This window comes from Myxine glutinosa, chromosome 1, assembly GCF_964187855.1.
Source record: "Myxine glutinosa chromosome 1, kmMyxGlut1.1, whole genome shotgun sequence".
NCBI lineage: Eukaryota > Metazoa > Chordata > Myxini > Myxiniformes > Myxinidae > Myxine > Myxine glutinosa.
This window is the reverse complement of record NC_136261.1, coordinates 184,694,823-184,712,988: the sequence shown is the minus strand read 5'-3', so window position 1 is coordinate 184,712,988 and position 18,166 is coordinate 184,694,823. Positions and strand designations below refer to the sequence as shown.

Below are 18,166 nucleotides of genomic sequence, written 5' to 3'. Positions count from 1 at the left end.
GATGCACTTGCTATATCCTTTGTGTCAAGGACCAAAAGGTCAGCGGTTTCTTCAAGAAATGGATTACCTAGCTCCTCGATAACTGATACAAGTGATCTGACATGTTTGTCAAAGGTCATCTGGGTGCTTTTATTCTGATCATGATGCAGTGATGGTGCTTTGCTTTCATGTTGCTCCTGTGCAGTCTCAAACTCATCAATCACCCTTGAGACCTCTGGACCTGCAACCATCCATCTTTGCAGAGCATGGGCATTGTCCAGCAGACCCACAGCTCCTCCATCTCCCTTGATACGTGCATTGTTCTGTTCATGTGCATGATCTGTAGCAATTGAAGAAAATTTGCCTTGGGTCTTTTGTACCGTGAACATGCCAGCTCGGAAATTATCCAGAACTTTAGGGTGTGTCTTGTGCAAGTCCATCATATCACGCAAATGGACTGTGACCCATCTTGCATAGTGCGTATGGTCAAGAGAAAAGAACCACGGAAGAAGCTCCCATAAAGCATCTAAGTACATTTCAAAGTCAGCCTCCCTCAATGAGCGCACAAAGGTCAGGATGCTGTTCTCCAATGCCATCGTGAGACTCCAGTATTGGAACTGTGGGTGTTCCTTAGTCATTTTGCCACACCAATCAGTAAATGAAAGTTTCGTCTCAGCTTCTATTGCATAGTCATTGTATGCCCGATGCTGCAGTATGTGCAAGGCTGCAGCTGTCACCTGATGGGCATTGCGCGAGCGTGAAACATGTGCAGCTCGCAGGAAAGAATCTGCACTTCCCGCTGAGGCAATATTGGCTTGCACCAATGCTTCTACCCAGCCGCTTCCAGATAACCAGTCACCCGATGTCTTCAGTGCAGTCATTTCAAAGTGCAATCCTCCGAATAGCAGAACAAATCTGTCCTCTCCATATTGCTCATGCCATTTCCATTGAATCTGTTTTGCAATTGCAAATAATGGTTGATCAAGGGCAATGACAGGAGTCTGTCCTGGATTTAGATGTTGCACGGCACTCCCAATGACATCCATGGAGTGTTTTATCATGGCCACAGTGTGTGCACTTTCATGAAACAGCGGCATTAGAGCCGTTACAGATGTTGGTCGAGTTGACTGAGACAGGTTGTGAGCATGGTATGCAGGTATGCCAGGTATGCAGGTATGCAGGCATGGTATGCCATATACTATTGAATATTTTATGTTGCCATTGGATTCCTAGACCCTAAAAATGTAGGTATAGGCACTTCAACCATTTTGATATCTGTTCTAATTATGGAGATATTCATCAAAATAGGTCTTGTATGACGGCCATCTTGGATTTCAAGATGGCCGCCATATGGGGTGAAATTGGGGATGCCCCCTGGACTAAAAATCTTTCTTTTCGGGTATTCTAGCCATGTGCCACGTTTCATGCTTTTAAGGGAAAAGGCACAATCGATCCGAATTTTTTAGCTAAGCCGCCCAGCTAATAAACACTGTTATGATGTTGAGAATTGCCAAGTATTTTATGTTGGTTATTTATTTGTTTTGCTGATGGGTTTTTTCTTTTGTATTTTATTTCAATATATAATGCTTTGCCACATTATATATATATATATATATATTTTTTTTTTTTTTGACGGGATACGTTTCTGGAAAATGCTGTGAATGTGGGGGCATTGTTTCAATGGGGAAAAGGGGATAGGTTCCTGGCGGTTTGTGATTCATAGGGGAAACTTTTAAAAGTTTATAAGAACTTCGGCCACGAATGCACATGATTACATTTTCATTAAAAAAACGACAACACCAAGTACCATTTCCAATGTTTATTGAAGGAATGTGATTACAGTTTATTCCAAGTGCTTAACCAACTGTACCGTAAAACTAAAACAGCAGGTACTGTTTCAAATTCTTAGGGAATCTGATACTTAAATTCCAGATAAGGTATTGTCATCTTGCACTGTCCGCCCGTCGCCTTTTTTTGACAAATTGCTCGGCCGATCTGGCTGAAGTTTGGGAGGAAGGTTCTGCTCCTGACTGGTAACGGGGATTGTAAAGCTAGTTCCGGTCACATGACCGGAAGTCTGTTAAAATTAATGTTTGGCTTTGATCGGCATGCTCGCCTGACAAAATGACTTTGCAAATTCCTTCAAAAATCTTTCTCCAGACCCACCAGTCAGAATGCTACCAAATTTGGGTTACAACATTAGGCCAGGATAGTGATGTTAAATTGGGGAGGTCATGCTGATTGCATTGATGGAAATGTGACAAAATGGCCGACTTAGTCAATTGTTTTGGAAAATCGTGTAAATTTCTTCAAGAATCTTGTTCTCCAGACACACCAGTCAGAATGCTACCAAACTATGTGTACAACATTAGTCCAGGGCCCAGTTAAGCTTCAGGCCCAGTGGTCCTATTTTTATTGACACAAACACAAGCAACTTTTCAAATGATTATGATGAAGAATTAAAATCCAGCAAACTCCATGAACTCCATGAACTCTGAAGATGACGCAGGTGAGGGCGCTGGTGAGTCATGCACTGAGGGGGCTACAGGAGAGGCAGGCCAGGCAGGAGAGGGTGCTGATGCTTCTGAAGTGGAGGGGCCAGGGTCAAAAAAAAATGTGTGATCAAGAGCTGTCTTCCTGGCTCTGGCAAGTCCCCTTTTTCGTCGATGAGCTGTGCGAGTTGAGCAGGGAACGTTTTGTGCACCTCTTGGTCTGCGGAGGCACGCTCACCTGACAGTTTGATGTCGAGGAGACCGTACTGCTTCTTGAAGTGGTCAAACCAACCCCTGCTTAACTGCAATGGCTTACCTGCCGCTCATACCCGCATCACTCAGTCCATTACTTGTGCCTAGACATGCATCACTCGTGCCCGGACATGCATCACTCGTGCCCGGACATGCATCACTCGTGCCCGGACATGCATCACTCGTGCCCGGACATGCATCACTCGTGCCCGGACATGCATCACTCGTGCCCGGACATGCATCACTCGTGCCCGGACATGCATCCACTCGTGCCCGGACATGCATCCACTCGTGCCCGGACATGCATCCACTCGTGCCCGGACATGCATCCACTCGTGCCCGGACATGCATCCACTCGTGCCCGGACATGCATCCACTCGTGCCCGGACATGCATCCACTCGCGCCCGGACATGCATCCACTCGCGCCCGGACATGCATCCACTCGCGCCCGGACATGCATCCACTCGCGCCCGGACATGCATCCACTCGCGCCCGGACATGCATCCACTCGCGCCCGGACATGCATCCACTCGTGCCCGGACATGCATCCACTCGTGCCCGGACATGCATCCACTCGTGCCCGGACATGCATCCACTCGTGCCCGGACATGCATCCACTCGTGCCCGGACATGCATCCACTCGTGCCCGGACATGCATCCACTCGTGCCCGGACATGCATCCACTCGTGCCCGGACATGCATCCACTCGTGCCCGGACATGCATCCACTCGTGCCCGGACATGCATCCACTCGTGCCCGGACATGCATCCACTCGTGCCCGGACATGCATCCACTCGTGCCCGGACATGCATCCACTCGTGCCCGGACATGCATCCACTCGTGCCCGGACATGCCATGCTTGATCAATGAGTGGAGCGAGAGGCAAAACACGTCAAGGCACCAGGACGCGTAGAATTATCGAGACCCAGAACATGCTGGACACAAGTAGTCATGCGATGCAAGCTTTGTGGGTAGCTGCGGGAGGGGTGCATATTCTGACCATTCTTTGTGGGGGATGTTGGTGGGTGATGCTGTATTCAGCAGCTGGTAGCAGCTGGTAGTAGATGTGGTGAAGCGTTTTCATTGTGTAACTCGTGGGGTATAATATCTTACGCAGCTTATGGTAGAAGCAGTGAAGCGTTTTCATTGTGTAACTTGCAGGGGATGATGTCTTACGCAGCAGCTGGTAGATATGGTGGAGCGTCTTTATAGCGTGAATGGTGGAACCTGCCGCGTAGCTATGTTTATAGTGCGAATGGTGTGACTCAGCTCGTAGTGAATGGTGTGAATAGTGCGTTTATAGTGAGAATGTGAATTATAGGCCATGCAGCTCGCTTGTAGCGCGACTAAAAGAAATTTATGCGAAAAACTGTGACAACGCGAAGGGCAGGTTATGTGTGCGACTCGTGGAAGATTGTGTTTTTGTTTTTGATGTTTTTATGTTTATAAGATGTTTTTTCACGTACTTCCAGCTGCTTTATGCGTGGCTGGCGGAACGTACGGTTATTTTATTTTTTATTTTTTATATATTTTTTGTATACAGAGTCAAGGCTCATGTAAGAGCTAACACATTACACACGAAAACAGGCACAGACCCATAAAACATACAATAAATAAAGGGAGCGGAAGACAAGACGGGTCGAGAGAGGAAAACATGTAAGCACAACAACAGTAGAGAGCAGGGACTTCGGTAGATCTGTGGAAGAGAGAGGGCCTGTGGGTGGTTGGGAAGAGGGGGGTGGTTGGGAAGAGGGGGGTGGTTGGGGGGGGGGGGTTGGAGGGAAAGGGGTACATGGTATAAAACAAATTGACGCAATGAGGAATTTCAAGAAAGAAGTTGAAGATTGAAAGAGGTGGATTTGGGGTGTTTTAATGGGGGTAGAAAAGATCAAAGTTTTGGATGGGGGAAGATAAGATTGAACAGCTGTTTTGAAGACCTCGAGGGAGGAGTGGGATTGAAGAAAGTGTGGGAGTTTGTTCCAGAGGCGGGAGAAAAGAGGAATGAAAGAGTGAAGGTGAGCAGAGAGTCTTGATTTTGGCGGTTTCACCAGAAGAGGGTTGCTGGCAGATCTTGTGCGTCCTGCGGGAAATTTTGGGGGACAGAACACAGACAGAGCAGGGGGAGCAAGGCCGGAGTGGAGTCGGTAGAAGACAGAAAGACCACCAAGCTGTCTGTGGTGAGAGAGTGAAATGCCCTTAGAATCAGCTTCATCATGGGAGATACCAATGATTCTGAAAGCTTTGGTTTCAACAGCGTGAAGCCGAGCTAGGTGTGAGGCAGCAGCACCAGCCCAGAGGAGAGAGCAATATTCCATTGAGCTGCGGATGAAAGCTTTGTATGTGGGGAGGAGCTCAGAGGAGCCAAGAATGGACTTTGCACGATGGAGGATGCCCAGACAGTGACTGGCTTTGGAGGCCAGCTTGGAAATGTGGTTTTCCGAGGACAGATCATGGCAGATAGTGAGATCCAAAAGCTTGAGTGACAGAACTTCTTGAAGAGGATTGTTGAGAAAGTAGATGGGAGGGTTGGCCCGACGGTTTTTACGGAGAGGCAAAGAGAGTGTGAGATTTGTCAGGATTGAAAGACATGTTCCACTTGTTTGACCAGTTTGTGATATTGTCCAGGTCTGCAGAGAGTGAAGAGGCTGCAATATGGTGCGGCAGAGAGTGGAGTTATCAGTGAGGAGATAGAGAGGATTTTCCAGAGTCGGAGGGATCATTAATTAAGACCAGAAAAAGCACAGGGCCCAGAACCCTGCCTTGGGGAACTCCAGCCTGAACAGGAAGGGGAGATGAAAGAATTCCATTCAGGGCCACACGTTGACTGTGACCAGAGAGGAAGTCAGCAAGCCATGTGTGGAGGTTTCCATGGATACCATAGGAGGAGAGTTTGGTGAGCAGGGTGGGGTGCCACACCGTATCGAAGGCAGGAGCTATGTCAAGGGAGACAGCTCTGATTTCCAGTTTGGCATTGAGGGCCTCCATCTATTGTTGAGACAGCAGAAGCAGCATGTCCAGAGTAGAGTGACCTGGTCTGAATCCAAATTGATGATCCGAGATCAAGCCAATGGAGAAGAGGAAGGATTTGATATTCGAAGCGATGATCGATTCCATGACCTTGCTGATGATTGGGAGCAGGCTGATTTATGTTTCAGAACTGTTGTGCTCTCGGCTTGTGGAAGACATGTTTCTTGCCCCCTGTAAAAACCATGATAATCGCAATGCGCACAGGGCTACGAATGTGGAAGCAGATCACATTTTATCAGTCACAAATAATATATCTATATATATATAAAAGAGTTTTTGTTTGTTTGTTTGTTTGCACGCGCTAATCTCCTGAAAGGTGAAAGATAGGAGGAAACCTCTAATACAAAAAATGTCGGGACGGGCCCCGGGAAGGTTTTAGGCTAGGTGGCGAGACCGGTCGAGGCCCACCTCGGCTGGGCTGGGCCCATTTCGCAATTAAAAGTTGAGCTGAATTGTAGTAATCAATCTTCTACGGCCGCAAGTAAAAGCTGAATTATAGTAGTGAATTTATTCAGAAAGAACCAGAAATGTCAGGACGGGCCCCAGGGATGTTATAGGCTAGGTGGCGAGGCCGGCCGAGGCCGCATCGGCCGGGCTGGACCCATTTTGCAATTAAAAGCTGAGCTGAATTATAGTAGTCAATCGTCTACGGCCACGAGTAAAAGCTGAATTATAGTAGTAAATGCATTCAAAAAGAACTAAAAATGTCGGGACGGGCCCCTGGAAGGTTATAGGCTCGGTGGCGAGACCGGTTGAGGCCGCTTCGGCCGACCTGGGCCCATTTCACAATTAAAGGCTGAGCTGAATTATCGTCAATCTTCTACGGCCGTGAGTAAAAGCTGAATTATCGTAGTGAATTCATTCAAAAAGAACCCGGGCAATGCCGGGTGCTGTGTGTGTGTGTGTGTGTGTGTGTGTGTGTGTGTGTGTGTGTGTGTGTGTGTGTGTGTGTGTGTGTGTGTGTGTGTGTGTGTGTGTGTGTGTGTGTGTGTGTGTATGTATGTATGTCTATATATATATATATATATATATATATATATATATATATATATATATATATATATATATATATATATATATATATATATATATATACATACACACAGTATATCGTGGCCAAAAATATTGGCACCCTTGCACTTTTTTCAAGTAACTCACAATTTTCTCAAAGAACAAGTTGAAATTGACAAAATGATTTGGTCTCCACAGTTCTTTATTTCACTGTTAATGTTATAAAACCTTTGTTTTTGATTCAGAACTTGATATTTTAAATCAGAAAATAAAAAGAAATGGCATTGACAAAATTATTGACACCCTCGACTTAATATTTGGTAGTACAGCCTTTGGATAAAATAACTGCAGTCAAACGCTTCCTATCGCCATGAATAAGCTTCCTACACCTCTCTACTGGCAGTTTGGCCCACTCTTCTTGTGCAAACAGCTCCAGTTTTTTTTTTTGTATACAGAGTCGAGGCTCGTGAAAGAGCTAACAGATTCTTCAGAGTATACAGAGTTCTTCCAGATTTGAAGGGTGCCTTCTCCCAACTGCTGTTTTCAGATCTCCCCACAGGTGTTCAATGGGATTTAGATCTGGACTCATTTCTGGCCACTTCACAACAGTCCAGTGTTTTGTCTTGAACTGGGTGCTTTTTGAAGTGTGTTTGGTGTCATTGTCCTGCTGCAAGACCCATGACCTTCGACGGAGACCCAGCTTTCTGACACTGGGTTGAACATTGCGCTCCAAAATTCCTTTGTAATCTCCTGATTTCATGATGCCGTAAACACATTCAAGACACCCAGTGCCAGAGTCAGCACAGCATCCCCAAAACATCACTGAACCTCCTGCACGTTTGACTGTAGGGAAGGTGTTCTTTTCTTTGAAGGCTTCATTTTGTTTTCTCTAAACAGAGATGATGTGTTTTACCAAAAAACTCCAATTTGGTTTCATCTATCCACAGGACATTCTCCCAGAAGGATTTTGGCTTGTTACCTCCGCCACCAAAGGTGGAAGAACGTTATGTTTTCACCCCTGTCTGTTTGTTTGTTTGTGAACAACATATCTCAAAAAGTTGTTGATGGATTTGGACGAAATTTGGTGGACATGTTGTGTGTGTGACAAGGAAGAATCTATTCGATTTGGGTGATAATATGGATTCGGATGTGAGAATTATTTAATTTTTTGAGTGATTCTTCACCATTGAGTGATATGGCCAACCATTCGGAGGTATGCTCTCTACTGAGTGCTGTTCTCATTCAGGTATGTTTTGGCAAATTCCAGTCGTGCTTTCTTTTGTCTCTCTCAGCATTGAGGTCCTCCTTTGTCTCCTACCATAGAACTCCCTTTCATTGAGTTGGTGACGGATGGTGTGAGTTCAAATTGCCGTACCTTGTGTCTGAAGGTCAGCTTGAATCTGTATGGCAGTTGATCGAGGTGCTTTCTCCACCATTCGAACAATCCTTCGCTGCAATCTTCGATATCATCTGATATCAAGGCTTGGCTTACAAGCATCTTCGTGTTTCGGGATATATTTTCTGCCTTTGGCCGAGGGTCAAATCGGGACACACCTTTTGGGTCGTCACAATCCTGAGCTCATGATAATATGATAATGGATGATGGAAATTTTCCCAAGACATGTTCTTTTGACTGTTAATTGGGAGATTTCTCTTTCAAGAATCCCAATGGCTCTGTTTGGTCAAATTGAGGAATCTATTGATGAAGCTTAAATTTTTTTTTTTTTATACAAAAACGAGGCTCATGGAAGAGTGCAGAGACCGAGGGTAAAATGATACCATTTACCCACAATAATGGGAGTGGCACAACATTTATGGATGGAAAGGAACAGTGTGACAGTGAGACTACAGTTGGATACCACAAGAAAGGGAAAGAATGAACAGGAGAAGAAGGGAGGAAACACAGTAACTTGCAATTTAGAGGGTGGGGTTAGGTATGGTTAATGGAGGTAGAAAAGATCACAGGTAGGGATGTGGGATGACGTGAGAATCTGGCACATCATTTCCTTCTGGTTATAGATTGATTAGCAAATAGCAGTGCATTGCTATCAGGTTTAAAGGCCTTAAATAATTTACTATATAAATGACTTATGCACATCATGATCATCCATGTTCTGCATTTTAACATTTCAAGGATTCTGTGAATTAATACCATTTCTTTCCTATTTAAACAGAAAATAATCAGGAAATGTAGTTGAAGTGTAAAATTCGAACTTATTTGGGTCACCCTATAAGGTTATAGTCGGTAACTGTAAAATATGGGGTTCGACAGTTGGTAACTGTAAAACCTAAGAAAAATAAAATTGGCCTAATTAACATGAAATATTTTATAAAAGCGCATTAATTGAATGTTATGGCTAATTAAATTGAGTATCAGACAAAAATATTGTTAACTTAGATTCTGTGCATTTACACTCCAAAATGTATACTTTACTCGTGATTCCCCTTGCGGTTGAACAGAACAACTGGATCGCATTGAGGAAGGCATGGATCAGATAAACCAGGATATGAAAGAAGCTGAAAAGAACCTCACAGATCTGTCAAAATGCTGTGGCATCTGTGTCTGTCCTTGCAGCAGGTATATCCTCTGTTTACACCCTCTTCATATTCATTGTGCAATTAGTCTTTGCTATGATGTTACATATTGTTGTTTTTATTATTCCCCTTCCTTGCTCCATATTGTCGTTTTATTATTCCCTTACCCGTCTCTCCCTCTCCTTTTTCTGATTACACTCGCTTGCCTTTCTGCCCGTGTGTTGGCCTCCCTATGTAAAGCTATCCTGTGTGGTGCCCAGCATATGGGAGCGAAGGGACGTGGCCCGTGCACTGTGCCTGTCTGTGTCTGTTCGTGGCCCAAGTAGGTGGTGATGGCTATTAGCCTGCACGCCTACCATGCTCCATCTCGCTTTTGTGCTATTGCTGAGCAGCTTGCCTGTTTGCCTGTAACGTTACAGTTGGTTTCTCTGCTCGATTTGTGATGGAGGTGGGGTGAGAGGATATTTACCAAAAGGTAGTTTTTGGTTCCATAATGAGAGGAAAAGGAAAGTGAGAGTATACGAGCTGATTGAAAACGAGAATAAATTCAGGATTAATTTCAAGAAATGTTGGCATTTATGTTCGCTCCGACCTGCTGGAAAATGGATTTTGTATCACTTGCATGCACCATGACACTGGCATGGCTGGATGACTCATCTCGCCACTGGATAATCTTTAGTGTGTCATTTCTCAGTATGCATTATTTTTTATTTTTTTTACATTCATGAATGCAATTATCTCATGCATTTCAATAAGGTATTGAGGTGTGCATCAGAAGCATGTTTCCCATTGTCACGTTATCTCACTTTTTCTCTTTTGTTCTACACGAGGTAATTGGGTAAAGATTGTTTTTCATAATTGGAGTTGTAGAAAAGCGAATTTTCTCAACAAATGTCTAGAAATATTCTGAAAGCTTGGCCTTTGATCTATAAGTTGAAGACCATATAATTATAACCAGGCTGTCACTTTTTTTCCCCCCCGTTTTTCACGTTTTTCACGTTTTTCAAAATATTTTTCACGTTTTCCTCACAATGACTAAAATGTGACTTAGCCTGGTTATAATTCTATGGTCTTCAATTGATAACATTCAAGTTGACGTAGATAAAACTCATGGTATTTGATATTGAGCTCTCTTTCCAATGACGTCTTCCTTTTTAACCAAACTCCTGGATAGTCCAGGCCCTGCTCATAACCCCATATACAACTCATCCGCAAGAGATTTTGAAACTTGATTTGAGTTATTGGACCATTTACCTTCAAAAATCACACAGGTGCTTCTTCGGAACCGGCTGCGAATGGCCGCCAGTAGCCATATTGAAAATATAAATTTTGAACCACTCACCATAGAAGTATGTGTAATACCTTGTTTTATGGGTTTTTGGGTTTGGGGAATCCATTTGTGACATCATTTTCATGATTGAAGGCCAAGGTCACATGCTAAGGTCAAGGTCAAGGTCAGAAATCACAAAAAACGACCAAATCGCAGTTTCACAGACATCGAGAAGCAAACTATCAAAGTTTGATGAGTGATACAATTACTGATGTTTTGCAACTTAACTGACTGTGGGAATAAGTGTAGGCCATGTAGTTTTTTCAAATCTTGTTTATTTTACAACTTCTCATTTTATTTGTCTCACAATATTGTAGGCATACACATTGTTCACTTATGAATTGGAACATTTTAATCATTCTTTAGAACACACAATCTGAAAAAAAAGCAAAAAAAAGCTACATTACAGTGCCATATAATACCTGCATATAAGCCATATTCCTTATAATTATGACTAAAAATGAATGGTATATGAGTCAGATGCCCAGACGAGAGAGAGCTAAGGTGGGAACATGGCATTTGTTTATTTATTCACACAGATGGGCTCAACAACCTTCTTATGGCGGTAGATCACACACATAACGTCTGCTGCTTTGCAGGAACAACGCTTTGAGTTACACTTCCCACTACAGCCACACAGGGTCAGAATTTTGGTGGGGATCGGCTTCAGAGACTTAAGGGGCAGGAGCGATCCGTCTTGGTTGATCCAACCATAATGAATAGGGTGAAGCTGACTGGCATCAGCTAGCAAGGTCAAGGCATTCTGGATCACGTAGAATGCCCTCCTCAAATGTCCCCGGATGACGCTGGATGTGGGTGGTAGTTCTTCTAGCCCTACCACTGAATGCCTGTGGATGTCGAGTCTCAAGTGGTCAAATGCAGTTGCAGTGGGTTTGCTTCTCGCACCGGCCCATACATGGACGAGGTATTGTTCCGCCTGATGTATGTCCACTTCAGAGAGAACAGGAGACTCCAAAGCTGGAGAGAAACCTTACAGGTCTGCATACGAGTGCTGCATGTTTTGTGCCCACCTTGCTCAGTGCATAGTCCCCAGTCGTGACATGCGCCTTGATGAGTACACGGCATAATTCGTCTCCTAGCTTAAGGTGCAGCACATGAAGTGGAATCATACGTCGCTTCTTTCCTGTCCCGAACTGAACCCAAAGCTCCTGCAAGCCACCCTCTTTTTTTTTTTTTCTTTTTTTTTTTAAATATACAAGATCGAGGCTCGTGAAAGAGCGAACATTAATCACACAGAAAGACAAACAGACACACAAAACAAATAACATCGGGAGCGGTAGACAAGATGGGGAGAGAGGGGGAAGGACACAAACACAACATTTGAGAGCAGGGACCGAGAGACATGGAGACATCGAGAGAACTGTGGGAGGGAGAGGGCTTTGGGGGGGAGGCATGGGAAGGGGGGGGGGGAGGGAGAGGTATAAAACATATGGACACTGCCAAGACTTCCAGGAAAGAAGTTGGAATTTCAAACAAGGTGGATCTGGGGTGAATTAGTGGGGGTAGAAAAGATCAAGGTTTTGGATGGGGGAAGATAAGAGATGGTGGTGAACAGCTGTTTTGAAGACCTGGAGGGAGGAGTGTGATTGAAGTGAGTGTGGGAGTTTGTTCCAGAGGCGGGAGAAAAGAGGAATGAAAGAGTGAAGGTGAGCAGAGAGCCGAGATTTCGGCAGTTTAACCATCAGAGGGTGGCTGGCAGATCTTGTGCGACCTGTAAGAATATTTGGGGGACAGAGCACAGAGAGAGCTGGGGGAGCAAGGCCGGAGAGGAGTCGGTAGAAGACAGAAAGACCACCTACCTGCCAGCGGTGAGTGAGTGAAAGGCAGGCTGATTGGTCTGTAGTTGCAAGGATCTGTTTTTGCACCTTTTTTGTGTAAAGCGGTAATGTTTGCTGATTTCCAGGATGCTGGCAGATGACCTTGAGCAAAGGATAGGGTGAAAAGAACAGAGAGAGGGTGAGATAGAGCGGCAGAGCAGGATTTTAGGACCCGTGGGCTGATGCCATCTGGTCCAGTTGCAGAATCAGAGTCGAGGTTTGACAAAAACTCCTCCACCTTGTCAGGAGAGAAGGTCACAGAGTCCAGGAGCAGTTTGGTTCGACTGGGAAAGGTGGGAACAGAGAGAGATGGGTTTGGGACTAAGGATTTTGAGGCAAACACAGAGTTGAGGCATTCGGCTTTGTCACGTGCGATGTCAACTGTGTGGCCATTTGAGGTAAGGGAGGGGATGGAGGGGGAACAAACACCAGAAACGGATTTGACCAGACGCCACCAGGATTTGGAGGAAGGAGACAGGTTTGAGAGTTCATTCTTGAGTGAGGAGAGATAGTGCTTCCTGGCACTCCTGAGGGTAGACACACACTTGTTCCGAGCTTGGTGGAAGGAACTGAGATTTCCTTCAGTTGGATTAGCCTTCCAAGAGGCAAAGGCAAGTTGTTTCAGGGCAACTGCCTCACCACAAGATTCAGTGTACCATGGACGGGAGGAAGGGTAAGACAACTGAAGGCGAGATGGGATAAATCTGTGCATGAGAGAGATCAGTTTGCTTTGGAAGAATTCCCAGGAAGAATTGATGTCGGAGGCAGTGGAGATGGGAGACCAATCCAGACGATTGATGGCTGCTTGAAGACCGTCCCAGTCGGCCTGAGTGAAATGCCAGACTCGTCGACGCTGAGGAGGCTCTCTGAGAATGGCCAGAGAGATGTCCACTTTGACAAGCACATGATCAGAAGAACCGATTGGAGCAGAAGAAGAGCAGCAGACATTAGCAGGGAAGTTAGTCATAACCAAGTCTAGAAGAGAAGATACTCCATTGGCTGAGATCCGGGTCGGGAAATTGACAGATTGTGTCAATCCCAGTGAGTCACAGAAGTCCTTTGCTGAGGTGCCATGACTGGTGAGAGAGGAACCCACACCCAACCAGGTGGCATGATGACAATTGATGTCACCACATATGAGGAAGAGAGAGTTGGGATGAGTGGATAGAAGTTGGTCCATGTTGTCAGACAGTGAAATGTAGATGGAGTCATCACTGTTTGGGGGACGGTACAGAACACATATGAACAAAAGGTGGGAGCGGAGAGGAAGCCGTAGCCAGAGGTACTCCTGGGGGTGAGGAGGAGAGAGGGCAGTGCAAGGAGAGTGAGGAAGAGAGTTTTTGATAAAGATAGCCACCCTTTGAACAAACCAATGTAGCGCAGGAGAAGGATAACAGTATCTGTGTCATTAGACACCACAACCACTCTCTCACAGCCCCTTCCAACTGCCCAATGCACGTGAGATATTATGCGGCAGTCTGCCTCCTCCTGCCAGTTGTTGAGAAGTGACAGGTCACTCGCAGGTGATCCAGTCAGCTTCAGTCTCGCAGATATTAGTTCTTCATTGACCACCATCCCACTCAGAACCACGTCCTGCAGATCTCGTTCCCCCACATCCTGCGCCAGCAGCTGTAGGTTCTGTTTGTTGACACGATGCCCAGGACTTGTCCAACTGGTGTGGAATAGGCACAGACTCGTCCACGACGGCCAAGTCAACAGCGCTATGGGCTTTATAGATTCAGTTTTTGTCACTTCCATTTCATCCTGACCTACAGCTTTAGCCTGTTCCATTGCATTCAATTTCTGCCTTTGAGTATACCACTTGAAGCACTTGTTAGTGTTGTGATATACATATGGTGTACCTTCCTCTTCTGCTCCTTTCAATCTTTTGCTGACTACATCTTTCCTGATTGACGCAGCACGTTTCATGCTGTCTTGACCAGCTTCTTTCGGTTGTGTTAATTTAGTAGTTTTATCACCAGGTTGCTGGCAGATGATGCAATTCATGGGATCAAACTCTTTTGAGATACCAGTCGTCAGTAGCACTCCAACAGGTGCACACAAAGGAGTAGACTTCTGGCTGCTGCTCCGCCATTCTCACTGACACAATATAGGATACACTGGAACAAAGACAAGAGGGCTTTTATTACACACTGTAAAAAGTACTAAAAAAAATGCTAGTACAGTACAATAACAGCTAATAATTGACTTTGTGTCATGGATACCCAATTATCCATGCTATATATACAGGGTGTCCCCAGATCATCACAGACAGAAAAAAATGGGGCCCTCTTTTTCACAAGTTGATACAGATTTGAAAAGTATGGTTCATCAGCATAACAACACTTGTGATAACACTGGTTCTGTTTTTTTCTAAGACACCCTGTATCTAGAAAAGAATCAATTTTTGTGAAAAATAATATATACCTACCACTCGGAGTGGATGACTAGAGGCGATCAGTGAGCACAATGTCGACAGAATCAGAAACGTCTATGCGGATACACATATGCACTACACACCTGCGGAGTATAAAACAACCTTAGTCGGTGGCAAGTTGGTAATGAGTAATAAAATTGCAGTGGTCTTCACATCCAGAGCATGACCTTGACCTTCCATCAAAGCAATCATATAGGCAAAGTATAATTTACATCATAAACTTTTAAATAGTGAGTTATACTTGATAGTCTGCTTCTCGATGTGTGTAAAACTGCGATTTTGGCCGTTTTTTGAGATTTCTGACCTTGACCTTGACCTTAGCATGTGACCTTGGCCTTCAATCATGAAAATTATGTCACAAATGGATTCCCCACACCCAAAAACCCATAAAACAAGGTATTACACATACTTCTATGTAGTCCGTGGGCTGAGTAGGGCTTACATGCACTCCCCCCCACAACTTAACTTCCCGGGTATGTCCATGTACCCCCCACCCTAGGGGTTAGGAAAAACCATGTTAACAGAAAAAAAACTCATTCCCAAGGTACCTCCCACGCATATTTTGATGTTACCCCCCCTGTGTCAGTGATTTCCGAAAATTATGGGTAGGCGAAATTCAAATGGCCATAACTTTTTACCTAGTCATCCTATGGTTGCATATGACCCCTCAAAATGTTTGTCCTGGGACACTCTTTGCAATGATATGTGTTATATGCAAATGAGGTCACTAATGAGGTCACCAGAGGTCAAACTATGAGGGAATGAGTTTTCTTTCTGTTAACATGGTTTTTCCTAACCCCTAGGGTGGGGGGTACATGGACATACCCGGGAAGTTAAGTTGTGGGGGGGGGGGGGGGGGGTGCATGTGAACCGTGAACCCTACTCAGCCCACGGACTAATGGTGAGTGGTTCAAAATTTATATTTTCAATATGGCTACTGGCGGCCATCTAGGATTTTCACCCCTAGCGGCCATCCGCAGCCGGTTCCGAAGAAGCACCTGTGTGATTTTTAAAGGTAAATGGTCCAATAACTCAAATCAAGTTTCAAAATCTCTTACGGATGAGTTGTATACGGGGTTATGAGCAGGGCCAGGACTCGGATGGAATCTCTCAAACCCAGGGCCATCCAAGTTCCAATTCAACAGACCAAGGCACCTGTAATTTTGGCAGAAATGATGGATATAAAAAATTTAGAACTTGTGCTTATATTCGCAAGTTTACTTCAGCAGAATAATATGAGTGTATCACATTGGGTTGGGTGCAGAATGCGGAACTTTGAGAAGAATGATGCATACAAGAAAACATGGGGTGGAAAGGACGGTGTTGTTTCCAGCCAGCCAGGGGCTCATGTTGCTGATGAGCGAGAGAAGATGCAGGTTAGCGGAGCCCACATCAAGCGGTAAGTAAGTTGCCACGTGGTTATATGTGACTTGTACGGCGGCGTCTTTGCAATTGTGTGGAGTTAACTTTTTTATGAACTCCAAAGGGATAAAATTGGGTAAAGATTGTGTGTGTGTGCCATATATATAACCCAAGCCTGAAAACCAAGAGGGGCCAATTGGGTGAAAAATCAAAGATGGGGAAAATGTAGGATATAAGTGCCTCAGGATTGGACCACAGTAAAATCAAATATGGGGTGAGGGGTTTCAGGAAAATTTTCAGACAAACAAGGCGCATTCCAGATGATACAAACGGTGCAAATAACTCGTTTTGAGTTCAGTAAGTACGTTCAGTAAGTACACAATTTAGCCACTTTAGGGGTGTTCCCGTCATGTGTGCAAAACAAGTGTGACTTTGGAAGTGTCTTGTTATTTATTCCAGGTTTTTTGATTGGAGGGTTCATAGAACACCTTACCCTGTGCACTTATGAGAAAAGGGATACGGGGAAGGTTCTTTTAAACACTTGCTTTAGGTGTTGCACTCAGGAAACAGTGCTGGGCACCGCCATATTTGTCTGAATACTGGATCTCACAGTTACTCTTCCCCCAGGGCATGAGACTGCATAAACATTTTACCAAGTACAACTAAATGTAAGGTTGTTCAAAGAGCCAAGAAGTCGACTGTGTTCTACAGTGTTGAAGGCTATAATTCAATGGAAATAAAGGTTTTAAGGACTGTAGAAAAACAAAACTTATTTTCGAAAGTTTACTGCCCTTCGTGCACCGTCTTTAACACCACATTAACAAGTTAAATTAGTTATTTGTGCCTGTTGTTTTTGTCCTTTGACGTCCCTAAAAACAGTAAATTTCTCGTTTGGAATGATTTTCAATTTTGTTTGACTGCTAGACAGGCAGATACTGAAAATAGTATGTTACTCTGTGCATGCACGATCAGGAAGAGATTCTGTACATTTTACCAATTTCAAACTGATAAACTGAAGGTTTGTCTTCGGATTCGTGTCCTGCAGTGTCCATAATCCAACATTCAATTGAAATTCAGTAGTTCCTCGACCCAGAGACTGACATCTATAGATAGCCAAAGAGACACAGTGAATCAATTGCTTAACCCCACTTGTCGCTTCACGCATGTGGGGTAAAAAACATTTGTATTTGTGCTTCATATGATGTCACTGGCAAGAGTACTTCCTTTAGTTAAATTAACCTCCACTCCCTAATGGCATAATTTGTATGTTGGTTGAAGCGAAACAAAAGGCAAATTTCAAAAACGGAGAATTCGTCGATTATGAAGTTTGTTTGTTTATTTCTTTATTTTACTTGATGTTTGAAGGAAAAAAAAAAGTACCATTAAGCAGAAAATGTTCCTCTCTATTTCCCATTGTCTTAACATTAAGATTGACATGCAGAACGAGCAACTACATTTCCTCTCCGATCACCTGAAATGCACACAAGTCAGTGGTTGTATGTGGTGTTATAGGTCAGTGGGAGGAAAGTCACAGATACTGCCAAATACATTTCTGGGAATTTTGACAAGTTTTATTTATATATATATATGTATATGTATCTATATATATATATATATGTATAGATGTGTATGTGAGTGTATATATATATGTATATATATATATTGTTACGGAACCCAACGTCGGCCTCGGTTCCCCTTAGAGGGGGGATTAATCCCCTCTTCTATAACTGACCGACGTGGTCCCTGACACTGCCCAGCGACCTCCGGAAAGGCCGGTGGCACAGCCCCGTCGTACTGCGGACAGATGTTAATTGCCGAGCGGTTTTAGCAACCGCGGCACGAACTATTAACAATGACTAGACCCGATTCCTGAACGTTGGCCAAATCGTGCCACAGGTATTC

The 18,166-nt window shown here is 44.4% G+C and overlaps 1 protein-coding gene across 2 annotated transcripts in view; it reads left to right on the top strand.

Annotated features, from left to right (window-relative positions):
- Window positions 1–18,166, top strand: part of LOC137431795 (synaptosomal-associated protein 25) — a 68,639-nt gene that overhangs the window by 29,091 nt on the left and 21,382 nt on the right. For both annotated transcript variants that reach the window (XM_068123516.2, XM_068123507.2), the window contains exons 5-6: window positions 9,223–9,340; window positions 16,167–16,301. In XM_068123516.2, coding sequence (XP_067979617.1) covers window positions 9,223–9,340; window positions 16,167–16,301 — 253 coding nt within the window. The remainder of the gene's footprint in view (window positions 1–9,222; window positions 9,341–16,166; window positions 16,302–18,166) is intronic.